This window comes from Arachis ipaensis, chromosome B5 (assembly GCF_059453495.1).
Source record: "Arachis ipaensis isolate K30076 ecotype BB chromosome B5, ASM5945349v1, whole genome shotgun sequence".
Classification (NCBI taxonomy): Eukaryota; Viridiplantae; Streptophyta; class Magnoliopsida; order Fabales; family Fabaceae; genus Arachis; species Arachis ipaensis.
The window spans coordinates 16,431,392-16,455,543 of record NC_142440.1 but is presented as its reverse complement, the minus strand read 5'-3'; the positions used below and the strand labels follow the sequence as shown (position 1 = coordinate 16,455,543).

The 24,152-nt window shown below is 29.9% G+C and overlaps 3 protein-coding genes across 5 annotated transcripts; 1 reads left to right on the top strand and 2 right to left on the bottom strand.

Annotated features, from left to right (window-relative positions):
- Nucleotides 1-8,124: 8,124 nt before the first annotated feature.
- On the bottom strand, nucleotides 8,125-11,573 carry LOC107643095 (protein SGT1 homolog B). 2 transcript variants are annotated; one of them, XM_088486205.1, is made up of 11 exons: nucleotides 11,134-11,554; nucleotides 10,980-11,049; nucleotides 10,757-10,881; nucleotides 10,314-10,479; nucleotides 10,214-10,252; nucleotides 9,805-9,901; nucleotides 9,651-9,716; nucleotides 9,097-9,232; nucleotides 8,888-8,970; nucleotides 8,514-8,618; nucleotides 8,125-8,393 (listed from the first exon to the last, which is right to left on the bottom strand). In XM_088486205.1, the coding sequence occupies exons 1-11, from the start codon at nucleotides 11,291-11,293 to the stop codon at nucleotides 8,286-8,288; spliced, it is 1,155 nt and encodes a 384-aa protein (XP_088342331.1). In that variant the 5' UTR covers nucleotides 11,294-11,554; the 3' UTR covers nucleotides 8,125-8,285. The 2 variants fall into 2 exon arrangements, with proteins under 2 accessions (XP_088342331.1, XP_016202142.1); XM_016346656.3 differs by lacking the exon at nucleotides 10,214-10,252 and having other exon boundaries at nucleotides 11,134-11,573.
- Nucleotides 11,574-13,050: 1,477 nt separating this feature from the next.
- On the top strand, nucleotides 13,051-21,526 carry GH9B15 (glycosyl hydrolase 9B15). Its single transcript, XM_088486204.1, has 8 exons — nucleotides 13,051-13,166; nucleotides 18,964-19,243; nucleotides 19,332-19,736; nucleotides 19,856-19,933; nucleotides 20,249-20,401; nucleotides 20,503-20,611; nucleotides 20,739-20,905; nucleotides 21,003-21,526. Exons 2-8 carry the CDS (start codon nucleotides 18,992-18,994, stop codon nucleotides 21,324-21,326), a joined length of 1,488 nt encoding a protein of 495 aa, XP_088342330.1. The 5' UTR covers nucleotides 13,051-13,166; nucleotides 18,964-18,991; the 3' UTR covers nucleotides 21,327-21,526.
- Nucleotides 21,527-21,743: 217 nt separating this feature from the next.
- LOC107643094 (putative WRKY transcription factor 29) lies at nucleotides 21,744-22,915 on the bottom strand. 2 transcript variants are annotated; one of them, XM_016346655.3, is made up of 3 exons: nucleotides 22,781-22,915; nucleotides 22,283-22,611; nucleotides 21,744-22,189 (listed from the first exon to the last, which is right to left on the bottom strand). In XM_016346655.3, the coding sequence occupies exons 2-3, from the start codon at nucleotides 22,591-22,593 to the stop codon at nucleotides 21,865-21,867; spliced, it is 636 nt and encodes a 211-aa protein (XP_016202141.1). In that variant the 5' UTR covers nucleotides 22,594-22,611; nucleotides 22,781-22,915; the 3' UTR covers nucleotides 21,744-21,864. The 2 variants fall into 2 exon arrangements, with proteins under 2 accessions (XP_016202141.1, XP_088344827.1); XM_088488701.1 differs by having other exon boundaries at nucleotides 22,283-22,845.
- Between the last annotated feature and the right edge of the window lie 1,237 nt (nucleotides 22,916-24,152).

Sequence of the window (24,152 nt, the reverse complement as noted above, 5' to 3'; positions counted from 1 at the left end):
TACCTTTAACCCACAATTAAATTCTATAGTAGACATGCTTGAAAAAATATTAGTATCCATAAAATTTCAAAGAAATAAGGAAAAAGAAAATCCAAAAAAATTTCAAAATATAATCAACATAACAGATTTAAAAGTAAAACTACCACTAAAATTATGAATATTGAAGAAAAATTAGAAGAAGTTACAATGCTTTTTAAACAATTAAAAATGGCTCAAGAAAATAATGTTATGGAACAGAGATTTCAAATAGAAGAAGAATTAGTAAATTCTGAAAATATAGAAAATGAAGAACACATCCTAGATTACTCAAGTGACGAAGAACCAGCAATTCCAATATAAGTAAAAAATGAAGTTGGAACATCTAAAGATAATCAATCTCAATTTAAATGGGAAACAGGTTTTGATAATTATGCCTTTAAAAAATGGGTTTATAAATAAAGATTCAAAATATACAAAAATACCATCAAAATACATCCCTAAAATCCAGGAAATGGAAGGAGATAGAATGCTCGATTTAGATTGTAAAAAGAATGAAAAAGAAATTTTCGAAAACTGGTTGAATTCCTTCTTATTAGAAGCCTTTACTAATCCAAAACTTAGTGAATTGTCTGGAAGAGACATTTGGAATTACATAAGGTTTCATACTAAAAGAACTATAAGAGATTATATGACATCAATAGAAAATCAAGTGATAGAAGAATTAGAAACAAAAACATCAGCTTATGATAAGATATTATATATAATGATGATTCTATATAAAGAATTTTTTGGAAAAAATATTATAGATCATAGACAAGAAGTCTATAATAAAAAATATCAAGAAGCAAAAAACCATTTAGCTAATATTCAGATATATGATTTATGTAATGTGGAGTCTTATATATGTGAATATAGAATACATTATTACAAATTAAAAGAAGAAGATAAAAATCATTATCTTAGTATGTATATAACAAAACTTCCATATCCTGCTAATGAATTTATAATGGGAAGATTTATAAGAGAAATAAATAGAGGGACAATTGAAAATAATTTTGGTGGAGCAACCTCTGCAATAAGAGAGGAAATAAAAGAACGTTGTATGCAAGAAGCAACTCAAAAAAGATTTGCAAATATAATTAAAATTTGCTGTCAGGATAATGAGGAGATACCTCAAAAATATGGTCTTAATAAAAATTTTCAAAGAAAAAGAAAATATCAATTTAGAAAAAGAAAATACTATCCAAACTGGAGAAAAAAGAGATATTTTAGAAAGGAAAATAACAATAAAAACAAAAGACAAAGAAATAACTATTGCCCGAATAAAAAAGAAAATTGTAAATGTTGGTATTGCCAAGAAGAATGACACTATGCAAATGAATGCCCGAAAAAGAAGGATAAAAGGATCTTACTAAACAAATAGAAATTGCTAAATCTTGTTTCATGGAACCATTAGAAGAATCTGATGATAACTTATATTATATTTTTGAATATGTCTCGGAAACAGACTCAGAGACTGAGTAATAATGCTACATTTATTACTATAAAAATAACAGAAAAGTTTATAAATACTTTCATAGATTCTGGAGCAACACAATGCTTTGCTAGTTCAAATATAAAACTTGATTGGAAAAAATTAAAGAAACCATTAAGAGTTAGAATAGCTGACAAATCAATACATAAAATTGACCAAAAAGCAGAAATGGTTGAAATTTTTATTCAAAATTATAGGTTCATTGTTCCATCTATATATATGTTAGACTCTGGAATGGATTTTATCATAGGAAATAACTTTTTAAAGCTATATCATCCATTCATTCAAGAATTAACATATATAGTTTTAAAAGCTCCACACGATTCTTCAATAAATCAAAAATCAAAACGTATAAAAATACCGACTACTACTATAGATAAGATCTTAAAATTTAAAATATTCTCTATTTTAGAAACATGTTATTTAAATCTATACTTTCAGATAAATATCCCAAAAAATAATCTTGAAATAAAGATAGAAGAACTCTTGGATGAAATTTGTGCTGAAAATCCTTTAGATATTAAAAATACAAATAACGAATTAGTAAGTATTAAATTAAAAGATCCTACAAAAGAGATAAATGTTCCAAATAAAATTTCTTATTCCGCAAGAGATAGAGAAGAGTTTTCATTAGAATGTAGAGATCTTTTGGAAAAAAGAATTATAAGATTAAGTAAAAGTCCTCATGCGGCTCCAGCCTTTTATGTCGAAAACAATAATGAAATTAAAAGGGGAAAACGAAGAATGGTTATTAACTATAAGAAGATGAATGAAGCAACTATTGGTGATGCTCATAAGCTTCCAAGAAAAGATTCTATTTTAGAAAAAATCAAAGGAGCAACTTGGTTTTCATCTCTTGATGCAAAATCAGGATATTGACAACTTCGTTTAGACGAAGAAACAAAGAAATTAACTGCTTTTACTTGTCCAACAAAAGAATCAACAAGTGTGTTGCTCTATGAATGGAATGTATTACCATTCGGATTAAAACAAGCCCCAGGTATTTATCAAAGATTTATGGAAGAAAATCTAAAAGAGTTAAATGAATTTGTTTTAGTGTACATTGATGATATACTAATTTTTACAAAACAGGATAAAGAAGATCATCTTCAAAAATTATTAATAGTTTTAGAAAGATGTAAAGAAAAGGGATTAGTTCTTAGCAAAAAGAAAGCAAGAATAGCAAAACAAGAAATAGAGTTTCTTGGGTTAATTCTATCCACTCAAGGAAAGCTAAAACTACAGCCAAATGTCCTAGAAAAGGTAAATTTATTTCCTAGTAAAATAGAAGATAGAAAACAATTACAAAGATTTTTAGGGTGTATAAATTATATTTCTGATAAAGGATTTTTAAAGAATATAACAGAATACACTAAGAGCTTATTTCCAAAAATAAGTACTAAAAAAGAATGGAAATGGGACGAAAAAGACAGTATGCAAATTCAAAAGATTAAAGAATTATGTGAAAAACTTCGAGAACTTTATATTCCAGAAGAAAATGACTACTTAATAGTAGAAACAGATGCTTCAGACATAACCTGGTCAGGATGTCTAAAAGCTAAGAAAGCTATAAAAAGTTTAGAACAAGAAAAAGAATCACTAGATTCTAAATATTCCCCAAAGGAATTACTTTGCAGGTATATTTCAGGGACTTTTACTCCAACAGAACAAAGATATACCACTCATGAAAAGGAAACTCTAGCAGCAATTAAATCTCTTAAGAAATGGAAAATTGATTTACTACCCAGGAAATTTACATTAAGGACAGATTCAAGTTACTTAACAGGTTTTATACGATATAATTTAAAAGTTGATTATAATCATGGACGATTGGTAGGATGGCAATTATTTTTGTTACAATATCCAATAAAAATTGAATATATTAAGGGTGACAAAAATATTATTGCAGATACATTAACAAGAGAATGGAGTTCGTCTACAACGCATTAGATCAAGAAATTCAAAAATATGAGCAAGAACTCGAAAAATGCAAGCATTGTCAGCAAATAAGGACACAGATCCAATCCCTCAAGAAGGCCATTGAAGCAATGAAATCAACACAACAAGCAACACCATCAGAGTTCAGCCAGCTAAGCGTGGTGGACAAATCAGGTGAAGAAAAAATTTTGGAAAATAAAATAATTGCTAAAATTATTAAAAAATCCACCCAAGATAAAAAATATTATGTAATTTATAATGGCCCCATGAAAGGAGTATATGATGCCTGGGAAAAAGCAGCACCATTCACACATCAATCAAGGATAATTCATAAAGGAGGGTTTCTAACACTAAAAGAAGCAAAGGAATCATTTAGGGAATATGAAGCTCTTCATCCAGAACAAACCCTAAAAAGAGCAGATAAAGCCCCAATTCAAACCCAGAGAACAGGGATAATAAGAAACATCCCTACAAGGGCTGAAATAAAGGAAAAGAAAAGGGTCTGCAGATCAAATCTCAGAGAAACCCTTAACATAGTCCTGAATTGGACTGAAGAAAAAAGGGCAATTTTGGGATATTATCCTATTGCCAAAGAACAGCTAACAAAGCTGGTTATATTTTCAGATGCTTCCCCATCTGACACCTATCAGTTTTTCCAATATGGATTAATTGATACAATTTTTTAATTTTTAATGATCTAAAAATTATTAATGAGTTTCCTGCAGGATTCGTTGATGCAGTAAAGAGATTTAAAAATATGATTGACAATGTAAATCCAAGGGATATATCCCTAAAATTTACAAACAGTCAACCTATTTTTAATGAAGAAGAAGAATGCTTGGTTCCAGCACACCAAGTAATATTCATGTCCGTCTTCCCAGGAAATTTTCAACCAATTGATCAGATTCAAGACTTAACAATTTACAGTCATGAAGGAAGGCTAGCCAGCACATTAGCAAGGGTCTTTGAAAGAACTCAAAAAATAACGAAGGAATCTCACACAAGGATTAATTATAAAAGTAGAAATACTTTGCTTGTGTCCAGCAAAAGAAATGAAATTGAAGAAAGAGAGATGAAACTCTTGGTGGAATTTGAATCAGCATTCTACAATTTATCCGGACTTTTAGAAAAGCTCCCTGAAGGGATAAAGAGGAATCTCTGCTATTTGATAAAAGACAGAGAAGACCACAAGTGCCAGCTATGTGCCTCAGAGTTATTTGAAGAAAGCAATAATGAAACGGAATCAACTCACATGATGAAAGAAGAGGACAATGCATCTGAGGGTCACATGATAAAAGAGGAAGACAACACATCTGAAGCATCTCTCAATATTATTGCATAGTGACGTAAGCACTTAGGTCATAAAGCACCAACGATGTAGCTGGTGCAAGATAGCAAACAATGACGTAAGCAATGACGTCATAAGAAGGGTAAGGATGGGAATTGTCCATCAAACCCAACTATTATAAATAGGTTGCTTAGGCAATTGTAGAAGTATCAGAAAACAGAAAGCAGGAGGCTAAGAGTACTCATATGCTAGGAGAGCAAGGAGGAAGCTGCCGAGGCGATTCTGTAGTCTGACAAAGAATTCCCTTAGGGAAAAATAGTTCTAAACTCCCCTCTGGAGTTAGTATCTACAATCTCCCCTCTGGAGATAAGAACACCTTATGTAAAATATATTAAATAAAGGAAGTTTTTTCTCCAGAAATGTACATCTTCATCCTAGTCTTTCAATTATGAATTATTTAGAAAGTTTAGAATTAACAGAAGAATCTGATTATTATAGATTAACTGCTTTATTAGATAATGAAAAACAGGCTGTTCTAAAAACAGAATTAAATCTAAAATCAAATGAAAATTTTGATAAACAAAATCTTTTAAAAGAAGTTTTTAATAGAAAAAATATAATATACTATGAAAAAATTCAACTTGGAGCCCCTATAAAGATAAAATCCGCCAATGAAGAACTTGAAATAGCCTTGATAAATGATGAAGAATTGAGCAAACAGATTGAAAAAATTAAGGATCAACCAAAAAGATCTAAAATTGGATGGATTCATATTAGTACTATACAAGTCTTAATCAAATCTACATATATGAAAGGAATTAATTCACCAATAAGCTTAGCAATCTGTGACAAAAGAATTACTGATGACCCAATAGATCAAATAATTGGAATTGTTCATGGAAACTTGGCAAACGTAAATGTTAAATTCAATGCCCATCTGGGATATGCTATACTTTTATCAACTGAAAATCTTGGAAGATCTATAAGTTTGGCTTATAAATTTCACAGAAAGAATCTAATGGAACAAGACGATGAACCATTTTCAATTACATATGCAATAAATTATGCTTTAACAAATAGTCATCATAGTATAATATTTAAAAATAGAGAAAGAATTTATGTCGATGAATTATTTCAGAAAATTGTAAAGACAGAAATACCAAAATATAAAGCTATTGAAAACCCAGTTCTTTTACTAAAAGAACCATCAGGAAAATTAGTTTCATCAAATTTTCAAATAAGAGAATCCAAAATTAATAGCTCTTTAAGTTTATCTAAGTTAAAGATTAAAGAAGAAAATTCTGAAATAAAAGAATTAACAAAAAAGGTCGAAAAATTAAATGAAACCCTGAACACTAAGTTATGACAATAAATAAAGAAGAAATATATGTAACCTATCAAGACAAGAAACAAGAGCTCTTTGAAAGAGAAAATCGGTTGAATTATTTACGGTTTTCTGAAATAAATCAAAGAGCATTTGAAACTCTAAAAATAATCTATGACAAGTTGAAAAGAGAAGTTGAAGAGCTAGAAAAATTAATAGAATCTCTAGAAAATAGTGATGAATCGATGATAGAATTTACAAAAATTCTAAGATAAATAATGAAGCATATAAAGATTGAAAGACCAGAAAACAAAAAGAAAAAGGGCGAAAAGATTAAAAAGTAAAATAAAGGAGTATAAAAGGGAATTAAATAATCTTCAGTTCGAAATTAATGACCTTATAATAAAAAGGATAGAAATAAGAATAAATATAAACAAGTTAGAGCTAAACTTAAAAAATTTATAAATGCCTGGAAAACCATATTATGACTTAAAAGAATTAAAGCTGTTGAAAGAAAAAATGGAGAATGAAGTTGAAAAATTAAAAAGATATTTAGAAACAACAGAAAGTGTAGAAATAAAAGAAGTTTTTGAGGATTTGAAAAATGATATTAAAGAAATAGACAAACAGATAAAAGATTTTATATACAATAATCCATGCAAAAAAGAATATTATAAACTAAAACAAGATTGAAAAACTAAAAAAAAAAAAAAAGAAATCAGAATTAGTAATAGTAGAAAAAATTGGTATCAGAGCCAAGTTATCGATTAAGGGTAACACTTTCTCTTTAAGCAACACTTTTAGTGACACGTTTTTCAGCCACAAAAGACAAAAATCTGTATATATCCATCTAGATGGCACCTAACCATAAACATTATGTAAAAATAAACTAAAAGGCAATTTAGCATTTTAAAATCATTCAAATTTTCACTTTCTCATACAATCAAACAATATAAATTAATTTTATAATGATTTTTTTAAGTCTCTTTCAAATTAACCTTCAAAAGGTTATTATGTTCTTTTAAATTAATAATTTCTGATATAGTTAAACGACTTTTTTATAAAAGAGTTTTTTAATCTTTTTAAGATTAATATTTAAAAGTTATCTTATTTTTTAAAAAATTAAGTATAAGTACTTGAATATTTTTAATATTAAATTAAAGTTTTTAATTTTTAATACAAATCAAACAATCTTAACTAATCCTTTATGGGTAATTTAGTCTTTTTGAAAAATTAATGGTTAAAGAATATTTCAGTACTTCAAATATGAACTATAAGAGTTGTCTTTTTAAAATTAATGTTAAAAAAGTCTTTTAGTCTCTTGAAATGAACTATGCAAAAACTTTAGTCTTTTTATAATTAAATTTTAATTTTAATTTCTCATACAATTAAACATCTTTAAACCTAAAGAGAATTTTAATCTTTTTAAAATTAATCCTTTTTTTTTTTTTTGAGTTTTAAAGAGGATACTTATAGTCATTTAAAATGAGCAAAATGAATATTTTATCCTTTAACGTATTTTAGTTGTTTTAAAAGATCAAACCTATAATTTATAATACAGTTAATCAACCTTTTATTTTTAATTATTTTAAGATTAATCCTAAATTTATTTTGGTATTTTAAAAATTAACTATAGATAATTTAGTATTTCAATATTGAATTAAATTTCCTTATTGCTAATAAATAAAAAAAAATTAATTAGTCCGACAAAGATATTTTAGTAATTTAAAAATTATTATTTAAAGGATACTTTAATCTTTCTAAAATTAACAATAAAAAATTATTTAATTTGTTAAAATAAACTGTGATATTTTAATATTTTTAAATAAAAATTTAATTTAATTTGTAATATAATTAAATATCTTTAAATATAAAAGAGTATTGAGAACCCAAAAAAAAAAATATATAAAAGAATATTTAACTACTATACCAAAAATAATGACGGCTGACTAAGAAGTAAGAACGCTAGCCAATATAAATTAAAATTGACGAGCCTTAAACTTTTCTCAATTATGATACTAAATTTACTCGTCTAAATTCAGCAACAATAAATCACGGCCATTAGCAAATAGCAATAACTTCACAATTACTTAACTTTATCAACAAATACAAGTTCGGTCATTTACCAGGCAATGTAATATAACACAGACAAACAGCAAGTATCAAAATAACAAAAAGGGATCACACAATTCCTATTCATTTTTTGGAATTATCTTAGCAAATCAATATTCCCATTTCTTCAACTCCAGGCCTTCAGGGGGACTGCTCTCCACCTTCTTTGATCCTACTTCTTTCCAGTCAGTTGACAGCACTGTTCCATTTGACTCCAACTGCAAAAATAACATTGTCCAAGGAGGACAGGGATCAATGTGTTTGAAACAAAGAAATTAAGCGCAATTGATAAAAATAATGCTGATTAATTGTGAAGTTAGCATAGAATGGATTCTCACAAATGACTTGCTCATAGCTCTTCTCATGTCCTCATCTGCATTTTGGTAAATATCTCGGAACAATTTGTTCAAAGCAGCATCACCGTCTAGCTTCTCTTCTTTCTCCTGAAAGACAAGCCACCATTATTGTCAATAATTAATTTGAGTGATATGTCCCACCAAATAGACATCCATGATGTACTGAATCTTCTCCATTCTGTTTTTTAAATAACCAAATATCAATGTTTAATAGGATGCACAGAAACAGAGCTTGCATAACATGATGGTGATATTGTAAATCTTGAAACCAGAGGATAAACATTAAGAGTTTATCAAAGTAGATGGATATAGATTATTTGAGAAAGATTATTCCAAAACATGTATAGCTGGGAAACCTCTTTTTTCATCAGTGCTTCCAACTTATCCCAATCTTTTGTCCTTGGCTTTGATGATGGGTATGTTGGCCTTTCAGGTTGATCTGCAGAAATACACATTGGAAGTCAGGTCACCACCAGGAAAGTCAAAGCATTTAAAAAGCTCATCTCATAAGAACAATAATATGAATGTCACACAAGTATAAACTACATTAATTAGTTTAGCTTACTTGTCAACGCATTTATTTTCTGAGGAAGCACATGCTTGCTATATTCCAGAGATGTCCAATTAAGAGCTTCAGCTTTTGCAAGGCGGATTTCAACTTTAGTTGACAACACCAGGACTCTGCACTTATCGGGTACTATCTGTTTTGTTCATATATAAAAAAAAAGGACTAAATTACAGTATTACACAAAGATCTACATCCATCAAATGATTCTGAGATTATCTGTCAGAGCTCAAAGTAATAAATTATGAATGAAATAAGTAAATGCATTTCAGTATTTCAAATCAAGAGCCACCCCCCCACCCCCCCCCCCCCCTTTTCAAAAAAAAAAAAATTGAGAGGATGGGGTATATATTCCCTTGGTTCCTACACAACATATCCAGTGACTACATGATAATTAATCAAGCAAGCATACAAGTATACAACCACAAGGTAAATAAAATAGGATCTTCTTGTTACAGTATTGCTGGAAAATTGTGTGTATTTTAATGTGATAATTAAGAACATGAATACATTTCCAAGCACAGTGAAGTAAATTCCAGATAACAGTAAGTTACCTTTCCGAACAATCGTTGTTGATAACGATAGGGTTCTTGTCCGGGAACAGCAATAGTAACACTCATCTGCAATGTTAAACTATATCAAGTTAGTGCATAAATTAATCAAACAAGCAACAATGAAAGGGAAAGAAGGAATTCTTTATGAACATACAATCTGTTCACCAAAGTCAACAATTACGTCGTCTGCTGGTATGCCTTTAGCAAATATCGTCACAACCACTTCTTCTGGCCTCTGGTAGTATTCATGTCTGTTCAACCATCAATCAAAAGGTTACCAAATACTTGAGGCAGCAATACCAACATGCATGGCAACGAGTCTACCTAGATATACCTCAGGAAGATAGACACCACTAAACCAACACAAACTAAATATGAAAATTTTCACATTGTCACAGGGTGCAATAAACTGTACCCAAAAAACTCGTGATATTGTGACTATAAGATCATCCATTATCATATTGAATTTTCTCAGTCCCTTAATCATCCATCTCGGGGAGTCCAGGGGGTAAAATTAAATGAGAAGCAAGATAAAATGAGATGACAAAAACAAGTCAACTCACAGAATTAATAGCAGATCAAAAGTTGCAGTCACTTTTTCCCTACAAAATGTAACAAATTACGAGATAACAGAATTGGCAAAAGAAAAAAAGCAGTTAGAACCTGAATTTTGGCCTGGTTGTTGCAACTTCATTGATTTGGGGTACCGAACTGTCTCTTTCAGCTTCTTTAGTAGAATCTATACTTCTATCAGTCGAATGCGAACCATTACCGGCAGGAGTTGTGGGGACGCGGGGCAATAAGGTGCTAGCAAGATCATTCGATTCTTCTGCCAGAGAAAGAGAGGCCGCACAAATCGTATAAATATCAAGCTAACATACAGAAAGAAGACAACCACAAATGCTACTACAAATGATTTGCAAACAAGAAACGAACAAGAAAGCACAGGCAACAGAAACTGTGGCTGCAGACCAGTAAGGGCAAATAGGGAACTACAATAACATGGCAAATCCAAACAATGAACAACAAACAGCAAAGTAAGAAAGAAGCAAAAAGCAAATATCGGTAAAAGCAGATATCAATGCGTTGCAAAAGAGGTAGGTAACCTGCAATGTAGCGATCACAATCTTGAATGAGCTTGGTGAATCTGGAATCGTCGGGAGCAAAAGAGGCACCGGTTTGAAGTGCTACCTTTGCAGTTTGATACTCTTCCAGCTTAATGCACGCAGTTCTGCATCAATCGTTGAAAATTAGCAACCAATTTGATGTTCGAATGATTGAAAAGAAAAATAAATAAAGAAAGGGTTTGGGAAGAAGAGGACGGCGTACCCCTTACGAAGGTATGCCTTAGCCAGTGAAGGACTCAATTGAATGGCTTTGTTCGCATCAGAAACGGCTTCTGTTCATTGAAACGCCATGATTGTTAGTTAGTAGGGTAAACCGTAAACACAAAACAGGAATTCGTAGAGGAAGAGAGAGAGACCTGTGAAGTTCTGGAGCTTGATATGGGCTTGGGCTCTGTCGGCATAAAGAAGAGGGTTGTTGGGATCTAAGTTGATGGCTTCCGAGTAGTAATCGGCGGCGAGGGCAAAATCGTCATCCAAGAATGCCTCTTTGGCTTTGTTCTCAAGTTCCTTCGCCATTCTTGAGACTGCAAACTACACACTTGAGGCGAGAGACTTGAGACTTGAATCTCGCCCGTTTGTGTCTTTCTGGTTTCTAGAGGCTTCTCTTCGCTCTTATTCTTGTTATTTATTTATTTATTTTTAAATATTATTATTCTTGTCTTGGCCTCTTCACTCACTCAACCCGCTTCCTTCCCTGCTTCCACCCTCCTCCCCCTTCTCTAACCCTCACCGGTCTGCGGTTCACGGTTCCGCTACCAAAACTACACCTTTCTCTACAAATATAAATAAATAAATTATCTTTATCTTTATCTTATCGTAATAAAATTTAATACTTTTTAGTTACCTTATTGTAACTATCAGTTGATAGTTTGAATTTTGAAAGGGAGGAAAATAATACTTCTAAAATTATGATAAAACATTTTAAATCGGATAAAATAATAAGTTCTTAATAGATTATATCTATGATGTACGGACGGACACGGACACAACACGACACGGAACACGTCGACGTGCTAATTTTAAAATCTTACATAACACTGGAACACGCATATATATATATAAAATATAAAGTATTTTTTAGATAAATCGTAATGATATTTTGATATTTTATTAATATTAAAATATAAATTAAAATTTTTAATTATTTTTAATGTCTCATTTTAATTATACCAAATATTTAAAATATTTTTAGTTTTAATAAATAATAATATATAATATATCTAAATTTATTTTAAAAATATATGTTAAGAATAAGAGGACACGTTGACACGTGATGATATTTAGATGTGTCCAAACATGTTCAGAAATTTTTTTTTTAATTTTTATTAGAATACTGTTGAATACATCAGATCAGATACGCGTATCGGACAAGCATGTCATTTTCAAAATGTGTCCGACACGCCCATAGGATAATATTGAGTATCATAATTTTTTATAGAGAGTAAATAATTATGTACCATAAGAATTTTTTTTTAATTTTCTTTTGCAAATTTGTTGAAAATAAAGGATAAAATTGGAGGGGTTTTTTTAAACATCACATCCCTTCCACTTGGCCTGACCATTCATTGAGATGTCCGGGCGGGACCAACTCGTTATTACCTTGAACATGGTCATCAGTCCATCACTCATCAGGTCAACCAAGTTGGAAGAATCAAATTAAACTAAAATATCAAATACCACCAATTTATTTTTATATGTATGTTCCTAGTTAATTTGGCTAAAAAAAGCTTGTGCATGATATCTATTGGTTTATGGTATTATAACATTGGAGTTAAATACATATATATGTATCAAGTGTGATGTCACCAAATTCAGAAAACACCGTGTCACTATATAAATTTACTACAAATAAGTAGATAAAAGGTAAAACATAACAGTGAACATATTTGAACATTTGTGTGAAAAATGTTACTTCAATGTGGAGTAGGCTAAACAAAATAATGAAAAAGTAGAAATGATGATAACTGAACAATAAAATAATGAAAAAATAGAGGCGGAAACAATTAAAGAGAGTCTCCCAACAGATTGGAGTACAGGTAACAGGATCACGTTCACCTTTGGGCAAAATTCAATACGATAACTGTGATCCATACATAGATTTGATTATGATACGCATTACAAAAAAAGAAGAGGCAGGCACCGTATGAAGTTAATTATTCACTACAAGTAGTGCAGCCACCCTATTATATATGCATCATGCATTAGAACTTAAAGGTATAATAATAATAATGCTCCTCTTTCTGCTTCTTACTATAATACTCTCCTCCAGTCCTGCAAGCGCAACAAAGTCAAACATAACGGAGAGAGACCGATACAACAGAAATTAAAGAGGGAAGCGCGGAGAACAAGAATTTCAAGTGAGAAGGGGGAGTATCATTTCTCTGATCTGGTAAGTTTTATTATGCAGGCCTTCCTCTAATCATTTGTTATATGATTGAGAATGAATTTTGTACCATAATGTGTATAAGATGTGTTTGGGTTCTTTCTTACGTGTGTGCTCCTTAGCATAGTCGTCAGACTTTGTTTCTAAGTTAAAAACTTGGGTTTGGGACACATAACTGGGCCTTCAGTCATTCAAAGTTTGTTCTGAAGCATGAAATTGGACCAGGCTATGACTCTTAAAGAAAAATTAAGAAAATACAAAGACCTTACGAAATTAGATTCAGTTTAACGAGATAATCAGCCGCAAATAATTATAATTTTTCAGTAAACGTGTTAGTTAACTCGACAGATAAAAAAGTCTTTTGGAAGTGAATGTAAAGATTTAAGATAACTAAATTGGATTGGTCTAGTGAATATAATTTGTGTTGGGGGTTTGAATCCCGCCTTATGCAGTAATCTATTGGCTAGCGATAAATTTTTAAATGAAACTCAGTATTACTGCAAATTAGTCTTTGACATGTCGAATTGGGGGAATACAGTAAAAAATATAAAAAAAAAAGGATTTAAGATCAAATTCCGGTTTTATTACTTTTTATGTTTGTATTGTGCATAACTGATGGATGTGTATGTTAATGTCACTTGAAATTTCAAGGACTTTTAATATTCCATATATATCTATCGAAGTTACATAGTCTTGTATTCGTAGTAGGCTTCCATTTGAATATTTGATGAGTTACTTGAAGTTGAATGTATTTAGTTTGCAGTTATGGCCTTATGGGCTCACATACAGTAGAATTGTATCGTCAGAACTCAGAACTATTTTTGCTGATAGGATATAAGACCATCTCCAGTAGGGAACTCATCCCAGTTCCTATTTATGGCCCACTTGTCATAAAAAGTAACTCCACATCAGCTTTTACGTCATAAACAATAAATAGGAACTCAAAACATCTCTCTCTTCTCCATTAGGAGGAACTAACTTTAGTCCATATTGTGGTCCCACTTAATTAATTAATTAAAATACTTAAAATTAATATAATTAATTTTTTTCAATAATATTATTTAAATTTATAAATTTAAAAATAATTCATTATTAAAAGATATTAATATTAAATAAATTCATATATAATAATAATACACAATATATAATTCGAGATTATACTAATTTATAGTTTTGTGTTTACAACTGCTAATTTTAATAATATCATTAGCATTTTAAATTTTAAAAATAAAAATAACCAACTCAACTAAAAATTATTTTATAAGGTATAAAAATTAAATTTATTTTTTAATGTAAGTAAATTTAATTAATTATAATATAAATAATTAATTAAATAAAAATTTAATTATTTAATCTAATTAATTATTTAATTAATTATTATTTAAATAATTAATATAAATTATTAATTAAATAAAAATATAATTATTTAATATAATTTTTATTATAATTATTACTAATTTAATTATTATTTAATTATTTAATTATTTCAGATTTTATATTATTATTTTTTTATAATAACTTGCCAAATGGCAAGTTATTATTGGTTAATTTGAGTCCCTGCTTAGAGGGACTCCCTTACCTTGATCCTTGTGCGGGAACTCATTCCTTCTTTCCTCCAATGGTTAGAGTTCCTATATGTCAGAAAAAAGTCAAAGAGGAACTCACCATTGGAGGTGCTCTAATGATGCGTAGACGAATCGGTAGGCCAATTTTTCAGCTTTCGTTAATTGATTCTGAATTCCTGATTTCTTGGTGCTAATTTACCAAAACGTTAGGATGCACAACTCTAGTATGTTCCATGTGTCATTACTTCGACTTTCTAGTTTCTAGCTAAGAATGTATATGGAGGTTAAAAATATTATTTTTACGTAAAGATAAGTTATAAAATTAATTGTTATATATTTATGTATAAATATATTATTTAATTTATTTTTAATATATATTTTATATTTTAATATGTATTTTATATTAATAATTAATTTTAGTATATACCTACCATAATTAATGTATATTATAGTCCGTAATCATTAATTCTGAATTGCATATGGCTTGCATGTCCACGGCTATTATTATTAGGACATAAATATCAATTTCATATTATCATAACTGGTATTTGCACATATGTTCAGTACGAGATAATATATAAAAGAAATATTAAAAAATTGGTAAAATTTGTTGGTTTTGATTAGTAGGTAGTTAATGTTTAAAAATTTAGACTAAAAATATATGGTTGAATTATTAAATTAAAGTAATTGAACTGATGATTAAGTTAGTTAAAAATGATAAATTTTATTGATCCTCAAATTTTTCTCATACAAAAATATATAAAATATATTTTTTATTTTTTAAATAAAAACATAAATAATATTTTTGTTATAAAAATTTTATAAAGTTAATTAAATTTAAAATTTAAAATTTAAATATTTAATATTGAAAATAAAAATATCAACGAGTAATAATTTTATTTATTTTCAAAGTATATTAATTAATTAATAATAATATATTATTTGTGATTAAATTAAAATATTTATATTAAAATCTTATTTTTTTAAATATATTTTTTTAAATAACTTAGTGGTTAAATTTGTAGATATTTTGTCATTATTTATCAGTAAAATTTTCAAACCTTCTTACCCTTATGTTAAAATCAATTTGAACAAGTGTAATTTAATGTGAGTTAAAATTTATCTTTGAATTACCTTCTTTATTGTTATCGCAAAAAAAAAAAAAAAAAAAAAATTATTATAGAGAATTATTTTTGTTAAAAGCTAAAACCTACCTAAAATTGATTATATTCTACTATCATATTTATTTTTAAATCAAAGTACTATGACTAATATTATTACCTGATGAAACTTCTTAAATTATTTTGTCTATTCTTAAATTAAAATAGCTGTATTTAATTTGTACTTAAAAAATAGAAACGATGTTATAATTTTTATTAGTTTAAACATCTTCTAAAATTACTAAAAATAAAATAAATACACAATATCTTATCTTAACTCTTGTAGAATGAATATATACTTGATCAATAGATGCCTCACTAATAAGTTAATTATAAAAATATAACTAGAAATACAATCATCATTCTACACTCTAAATTACAAAAATAGTTATATCACAATTTTATTAACCCAAATAGTTCTTTATATCTAGTCTCTTGCATCTATGCCTAAATAAATACACAAATAAAAGTATAAATTATACATACAATTTACTCTAATCAAAATAAAAAAGAAAAACGAAAGAAAAAATTTGCCTATAAACAAATGTGATTAGTGATTGAAAAGTAAAAAAGTTCTATAAAAAAAATTGTACAAATAATAGAAATGATAGCTATTAATTATACACCAATAATATTAAGATTGGTTCAATTTAAAAATAGTCATAATAATAATAATAATATAAACACATACTTTTTTTTAACTAAAGATAGAGAAACTCGAACTCGCGATCTTTTAGGTAAGTATAGGGAGACTATGCTATTTGAGCTATAACTCATTTCTTTCTTATATTCACCTAAGAGGTCGCGGATTCGAGTTTCTCTATCTTTGGTAAGAAAAATGTAATATAAACACATACTTGAAATAAAAAATAAAAAATGAAAATAAGATATCATAAGTGAATATAAAAGCAAAATGATATAAAATTGGTGGTAAAAAACAAAAATAAGCCATGGGGAGAAAGAAATTACGTGAATAAGCCAAAACGAAATCTAATTCACCAATCAATCAATGCACAAATATATGTAGTTCGAATCTTTCGAACTTGGATTGAATGTAATTCGAATTGAGCTACTTCGAATTACATGTAAAGCTGAAACATACATAATTCGAATTGAGCTGGTTCGAATTACTCCTATGTAATTCGAATGATGTTGATTCGAATTACACATTGTACAATAAGATACTAGAAAAAATACTATATAATATAAAAAAATATACTAAACAAAAGTACAAAACAAGATTATAGTAAATTAATTTTAGTATAAAATTATTAAATATAAATTAATTTTAACTCCTATTAGTACATTGAATTAAAAATAACATATAAAAATGTACTTGTATTTATTAAATTTTAATAACATATAAAAATTTAATGGCTTTTTAAATATTTTTTTTTATAATCGGAGTACATTTTTATATACTTTAAATACTTTATATAAAAATATACTTGTATTTATCATACAAAAATAAAGTGTTGTGTCAATATAATAACATTATAACATTTTAAATCAATTTTTTTTTTAGGATTTTAGATTAAAAGTAGCACATGAAAAAACATTATTGGTATTTTAAAGCTAACTTAATTAAAAAAGATAGAACTGTATTTTTTAGGATTTTATATACAGGCTAATTTTTTTTAATATTGATCAAAGATGTGTGTTACACTGTGTTATTTGGTTTCAGGTAAATTTTACTCTACTATAATTTTTTCTTTTACTTTTCAAAAGACACAAATCTAAAAAATTTTATAAAACATCAATGATATTTTCTTTTAAATTAATTGATCGTAACTTTAATCTTTCGTATTGTAAGGCTAGAGTCAAATAAATAATTTTTTTTAGTGAAAAAGTAGAGTCAAATTAAAAGTGAATATTTTTATTAAATTTGGAATAAATATGTGCATTGTACGTAATAAATTTTTATTGGTAATTTTTTTATTATAAAAAATATTCACTATTTACAAAAACTTCACCCTTCACTTTATGCCAAAATAGGTAGGTCGCAGGTATAATTTGATGGTAGAGATAAAAAAGAAAAACAAAAGTAGTAATGGATTCAAAAAAATTTTATTAGTGAAGACAAAATATAATATGACAATAATTTTTATAAATTATATTTTATTATTATAAAAATATAATTAATCTTTAAATAATTAAAATAATAAATTAAAATATTAAAATAATAATTTAAATAATAACATATAATTTAAAATTTAATTTTTTTAAGTTTTATATTTTCTTTTCATGATTAATACAATTAAATATTTTTCTTTTTACATACATCATTAAATAATTATTAAAAATCCATCTCTTATACAATTATGAGAATTATGATATTCATGACTAAGAAATTCGATTTTAATAATATATAATGGAATAGATTACTAGTATCTCTACTTCCTCTTTTGGATGTATGCCAGTTTTTTGGGGAATGCTTAGATCACATATGCTAGTGATTTTGGTTTTTTACCTGAACAAGAAAGAAAATATGAGGAAATCATCCAAATGAATCGCGAAAATTACGGGAATTAATTACTATATAAGTATATGAGAGTATGGTCAAATGGGGATATGACGATGATTTTGCAAGCAGAACAACGTACTGCACCAGAATTTTGCTGAGGAAAAGGAAGGTAAGAGATCCATGTGATGATGTGATGTGATGGGCATTGATATGTTTGGCAAGATTAGAGCCATGACTTGTTGAATGTTGATTATAGGAATAGTAATCACCGAATACAATAGGAAATCAGGAATAGAGTAATAGGGTCAATCAAGGTAAGAGTATAAGTCACGGAACAATTTAGTCCCATTCCATCTCACATTCACAAATACCAAAACCGGCTACTCGCCTAGCAAAATTCTTCGTTATGTACAAAAATTCGAGATTATCAATTGGAAGAAGTTATACTGCAAAGTGCAAACTATAGTACACGTGACACTAGCACCCACTGCTTCACCCCACTCCATCCCTTTATATATATATGGACGTTGGTTTAAGTAGTAGTGCATTGAGTTATAACTTATATACAAGTAACGGCCATTCATTCGGTCCTGTATAATACTATTGACATACAGAAATTAAGCTTAAGAGATAGATCTCGTGATGACAATGGTGGTGTATGGCGTATTAATGTTGTGGTGTGCAATAGTTGGGGTTGCCATGAGGCCCGGGGTGATGGAGGATCAGACGCCGCTAAGGTCGTCATCAGCAGCTAATAGTAGTAGTTATGACTACGCAGATGCTCTGGAAAAGGCTATCTTATTCTTTGAAGGACAACGTTCAGGACAGTTGCCGTCCAATCAAAGAGTCACCTGGAGAGCAGACTCTGCTCTCTCTGATGGCAAACTTCAAAATGTATGCATGCTATATTGCTTATATATTTGGTCACCATATATTTTTTTTATATTTTATATTTTAACGTGTATTTTATATTCAACAACAGTTGGATTTGACCGGAGGATATTACGACGCTGGTGATAATGTGAAGTTTGGATGGCCAATGTCATTTACAGTGACGTTATTGAGTTGGGCAAATATTGAGTATCAGACTCAGAAACAGACTGATCAAAACCTCCAAAGTGCAATCCGCTGGGGCACTGATTTCATACTCAAAGCCCACACTTCGCCGACTACGCTCTTCACACAGATCGGAGATGGGAACGCCGATCACCAATGTTGGGAGCGCCCAGAGGACATGGATACTCCAAGAACACTCTACAAGATTGATTCTTCTTCCCCTGGAACCGAGGCTGCTGCTGAATCTGCTGCTGCTCTTGCTGCTGCCTCTATTGCCTTCAAGAAAACAGATCCCGCTTATTCATCAACCCTATTAACCCACTCTAAATCAGTAATGACCAACAATTCATTATCTCTTATTATATATGAATCTTTCGTCTTGAAGAATTAGCTAGCTCTATATATATGACACACTACGTTCTTTAATTTGTCCATGCATGTTCATTGTAGCTGTTTGATTTTGCTGACAATTATAGAGGATCGTACTCGCTTTCTTGCCCATTCTACTGCTCCTACTCAGGTTACCAGGTATAATCTGCCTTCAGTGCGATATGAACATAGAGAAACTCTTGGAGTTAGTAATTTTTTATTATTATTTAATTAGTATAAATATTAAATTATTTTTAATAAATAAATTTATTAATTTTTGCATATAAATTTTAAAAAATATAAATATAAATTATATATTTTTTAAATATAAAATTTTTGTAAATATTAATGTAAAGTGTTACTAGTAAAAAAATATTATTTATTGATTATGTAACATTCGCTCATGATTCATGAATATATGTATATTTGCTTAATTATTTCATGTTGAATAATGATTGTGTGTGAGAAAATTAGGATGAACTGTTATGGGCGGCGTCTTGGCTATACAAGGCCACCGGAGAAAGCCAGTATTTGAACTATATTATTTCTAACCAAGGTTGGAGTCAAGCCGTAAATGAGTTCAGCTGGGATAACAAATTTATTGGAGCTCAAACAATACTCACCCAGGTTTATATATTATTACATTACATAGTAACTCAAATAATTAAAATAAAGAAACTAATTATATATAATAATTACCCTTTTTAACTTGATCAAAATTTCTTCAGGAATTTTATGAGGGGAAGAATGAACTGGGCAAGTTTAAGAGTGACGCTGAATCATTTGTATGCGCAGTGATGCCAGGAAGTAGCTCTCAACAGATTAAGACGACTCCCGGTACACAGTATTCTTGTTCAATTCTACTAGTTATCAAATTATTAACTAATGATTTATTCATACATATTAATCAATGTTCTGGATGAAGGAATAAAGTTAATAACAAACTATTGTGCCTACTGATCAGGCGGTCTATTGTATACTAGAGACAGTAGTAACTTGCAATATACAACAAGCTCAACCATGGTGCTATTCATTTTCTCCAAAATCCTAAGCAGGAACAACGTCAGTGGAATCCAGTGTGGCTCTTCACATTTCACTGCCCCCCAAATTAGAGACTTTGCAAAAACACAGGTCCATCTAATATATAATATACTAATTAATCTGATCTGACCTATTACTAGTTAATTAATATATAATATCTGAATATATTGATGATGTTATAATTCAGGTGGACTACATACTGGGAAAGAATCCAATGAGTATGTCGTACATGGTTGGATTTGGCAGTAACTACCCAAAGAAATTACACCACAGAGGCTCATCAATCCCTTCAATCAAAGATCAGCAGGAAAAAGTGGGTTGCAGCGAGGGTATGTCAAACTATTACAATTCACCAAATCCAAATCCCAATACTCACGTTGGTGCCATTGTTGGAGGCCCTGATTCCAATGACCACTTCGGTGATGAAAGATCTGACTATTCTCACAGCGAACCTACAACCTATATTAATGCTGCTTTCGTCGGTTCCGTCGCTGCTTTGCTTGCTGAATGAACCCACACACCACACCAACGCTACTTAATATCATCATTGCATGTGTCATGAACTAATAATTCATTATATAAGCTGAGTGATACTGCCTAGGTACCCCAGCCATATGTATACATATATGTCATTTGAATTTAAGATTCAAATAAACTAGTATTGTACGTTATTGTTTTAATAAGTTATATACAATAAAAATTTGGAATCAAGATGTTACGATCTTAGCTTCTTTATTTTTATCAACTATATATCATGAGCTTGTCTACGTTGTTTTCAAGCCCCTCATTTCAAATGCATAATATATATAGTTAACATTGTGAAAGATATAATTCAGAAAATTAAATCATACTACTTTAATTGGACCGAAATTTGAACCAAGGATAGATTATTTAGTATTTGACGAACAGCGTACAAACTATATATAATATTAATAAAACAATATATAATAAGTTCTCTTGACTTGCTGTATGAAAAGCAAAATTATATAATGATGAAGGCGCACCCATCTAAAGCAAGTAGTTGATTGAAAGCACAATTGGCGCCTCATCTATAGATTGGTTCTCCTCTTCCAGCCTCTTCCTACTACTGTTCCTTGTGCTTGTGAGTTTGTTGGAATAGTAGTGATGGGGTGAGGAGGATGGGTGTGTTCAGCTGTGTAGGTAACTATGAAAACTTGTGGATCGGAATGGCTCCGTTCAACTTGTTTCCTAGCCAAGCATCCTTTGCAGCTGCTACACCTGTAATAGCTCCGCGGATACTCTGATCCTTTTATTGGTTTCTGCCCGTATTTACGCCATGCCCATCCATCACTGTACCCTTCTTCTTCTCTCACCCGCTTCACTACCCTCTTATTCTTCTCTTCATTCTTCTTCCTTCATTTATAATTAATTACCATCAACCCTGTATTTTGCTTGATGCAAATTAAAACAAATCAATCTTTTGTAGTATATATATGTATGTCGTACCTTCTTTTACATTTAGATGGTGTTGGATCTGAAGGTTTGAGATGGAGTACTTTGTTGACTTCAGCGGAGGTAGGGTGGGAACTAGTTGTAGAAGGGTAGAAAGGTTTGTAAAGCTCTTCCAATTCATCATCAACGATGGCAGTAGTGATGGTTTCTGTTTCTGAGAATTGGTGAGACTTGAAGAAACGTTCATCTATTTCTTGTTGAGGACTTAACTGGAAATAGTTAAGATCGCCTAGGATGTTGTCGGATTGATGAGTATTGGTGCATCCTCTCACTATAGCGTGCAAATCCCAGTCCATGAAGCTCATTCATCGAAGAAGAAGAAGCTACAAATACAATATATTAATACAAGGGAGCATGAATGAAACTCACAGTTCACAAGCCAGAAGTTTTGTGCAAGATGACAAACAACGTTTTCGGCCATAACATATTATATTATTAAAAGGACTAAGATAATAAGATTTGTCAAAAATTGTAACCTGTACGTTAGCGTACCTCGTGCTTTGAGCTTTTCTGTTTTTTCCGTTTTGGTGGACTGTTGGCCCTTTGAACAAGTGAAATACAAATACAAACTAGGAGTAATACATGCATACATACAGTACCCTATAGAATAATTGAGTTGACTTACTGTTAAGTCAGAAGGGTGAAAGTCTAATCCTGAAGCCCCTTTTTTCGGCCATTCGGCCAGCCTTCATATCCTATGCTATACCTAACATTCAACTCAATACTATAATAATACACTTGGATGTAGAATCTGATACGAGACAATAATGTTATTCGTACATTTATATAAGTAGGTATCTATTTTGAGACAATTTATAAAATTCAAAAATGACATAAGTAAACTAAATAAAAATTATAATTTAATCAAATGTTTATAAAGTAGATATTTAAATATTATTAAATAAGTAATTAAGTATGCAATAAAATTATTATCATTTTAAACTTTACTAGCTCTCGCTTGTGTTGTGTAGGCCGTTTTCCCTCAGTCCCTCACCGATAAAAAGTCTTTGTCGCCGTCATATTCATGCCATGCCCGAGAGAATCTTCCTGGCCACTCATCTTTTCCTTATTTTTTTCAGCTGATGAAAGGGGATTCAACTTTTTGTTTTTTGGTGTAAAAGGGGTTCAGCTTTCGCTCTTATTCTCTGGAGTGTAACCCTTTTTTATGTTAAAGCTTATGGGTTAAAGAGCCCAAAAAAGAAGACAGAAATAAAGAACAAAAAAGTAGGCCCAGGACTAAGCCAATGTACTTTTTCCGTTGGCAACGAAGGGGTATCGTCAAGTCCAAAACAAAGAAAAAGAAGGGGTATCGTGGGCGAAGCTGGGGAATCTGTTAGCTACTGCCTACTGATTGCTCTCTCGGGTGTATTTGTACACAAATTTATCTGTAGTTAATTTTAGTGTATAAATAATATTTTTGATCTTATTAGTCTCTTGGTAAAATAATTTTTTTGTTCATTTGGAAATACTGGAAATTCATACCTACAACCTTATTTCAACCTCTTCTCGCCATTTCATTCCCTTTTTTCCGCACATCTTAGCCTTCCCCGAGAGTCTGAGACTCCTCCACTCAAAAGTCAAAACCATTTTCTCTATTTTTTTTGGTCAGAGAGGTTTTTTTTTTTTTGTCAAGTGAATTGGACAGTCTCAAATTCTAAGAGGATTTGAACATAGGAGTACATGGGAGTACACAAACCACTCACACATACTATATGGGAATACACACAAATCGTTCAATATTCCTCCAAGAGAATTTAAGCCCGGTACAGCTCTATGGGAGGCAAACAAAATTGACATCTGACCCAGACCTCGGCTGCGGGACTTTCTCAACTTCAAAAGAGAGTAAAGGTCATCAGTGCAGATC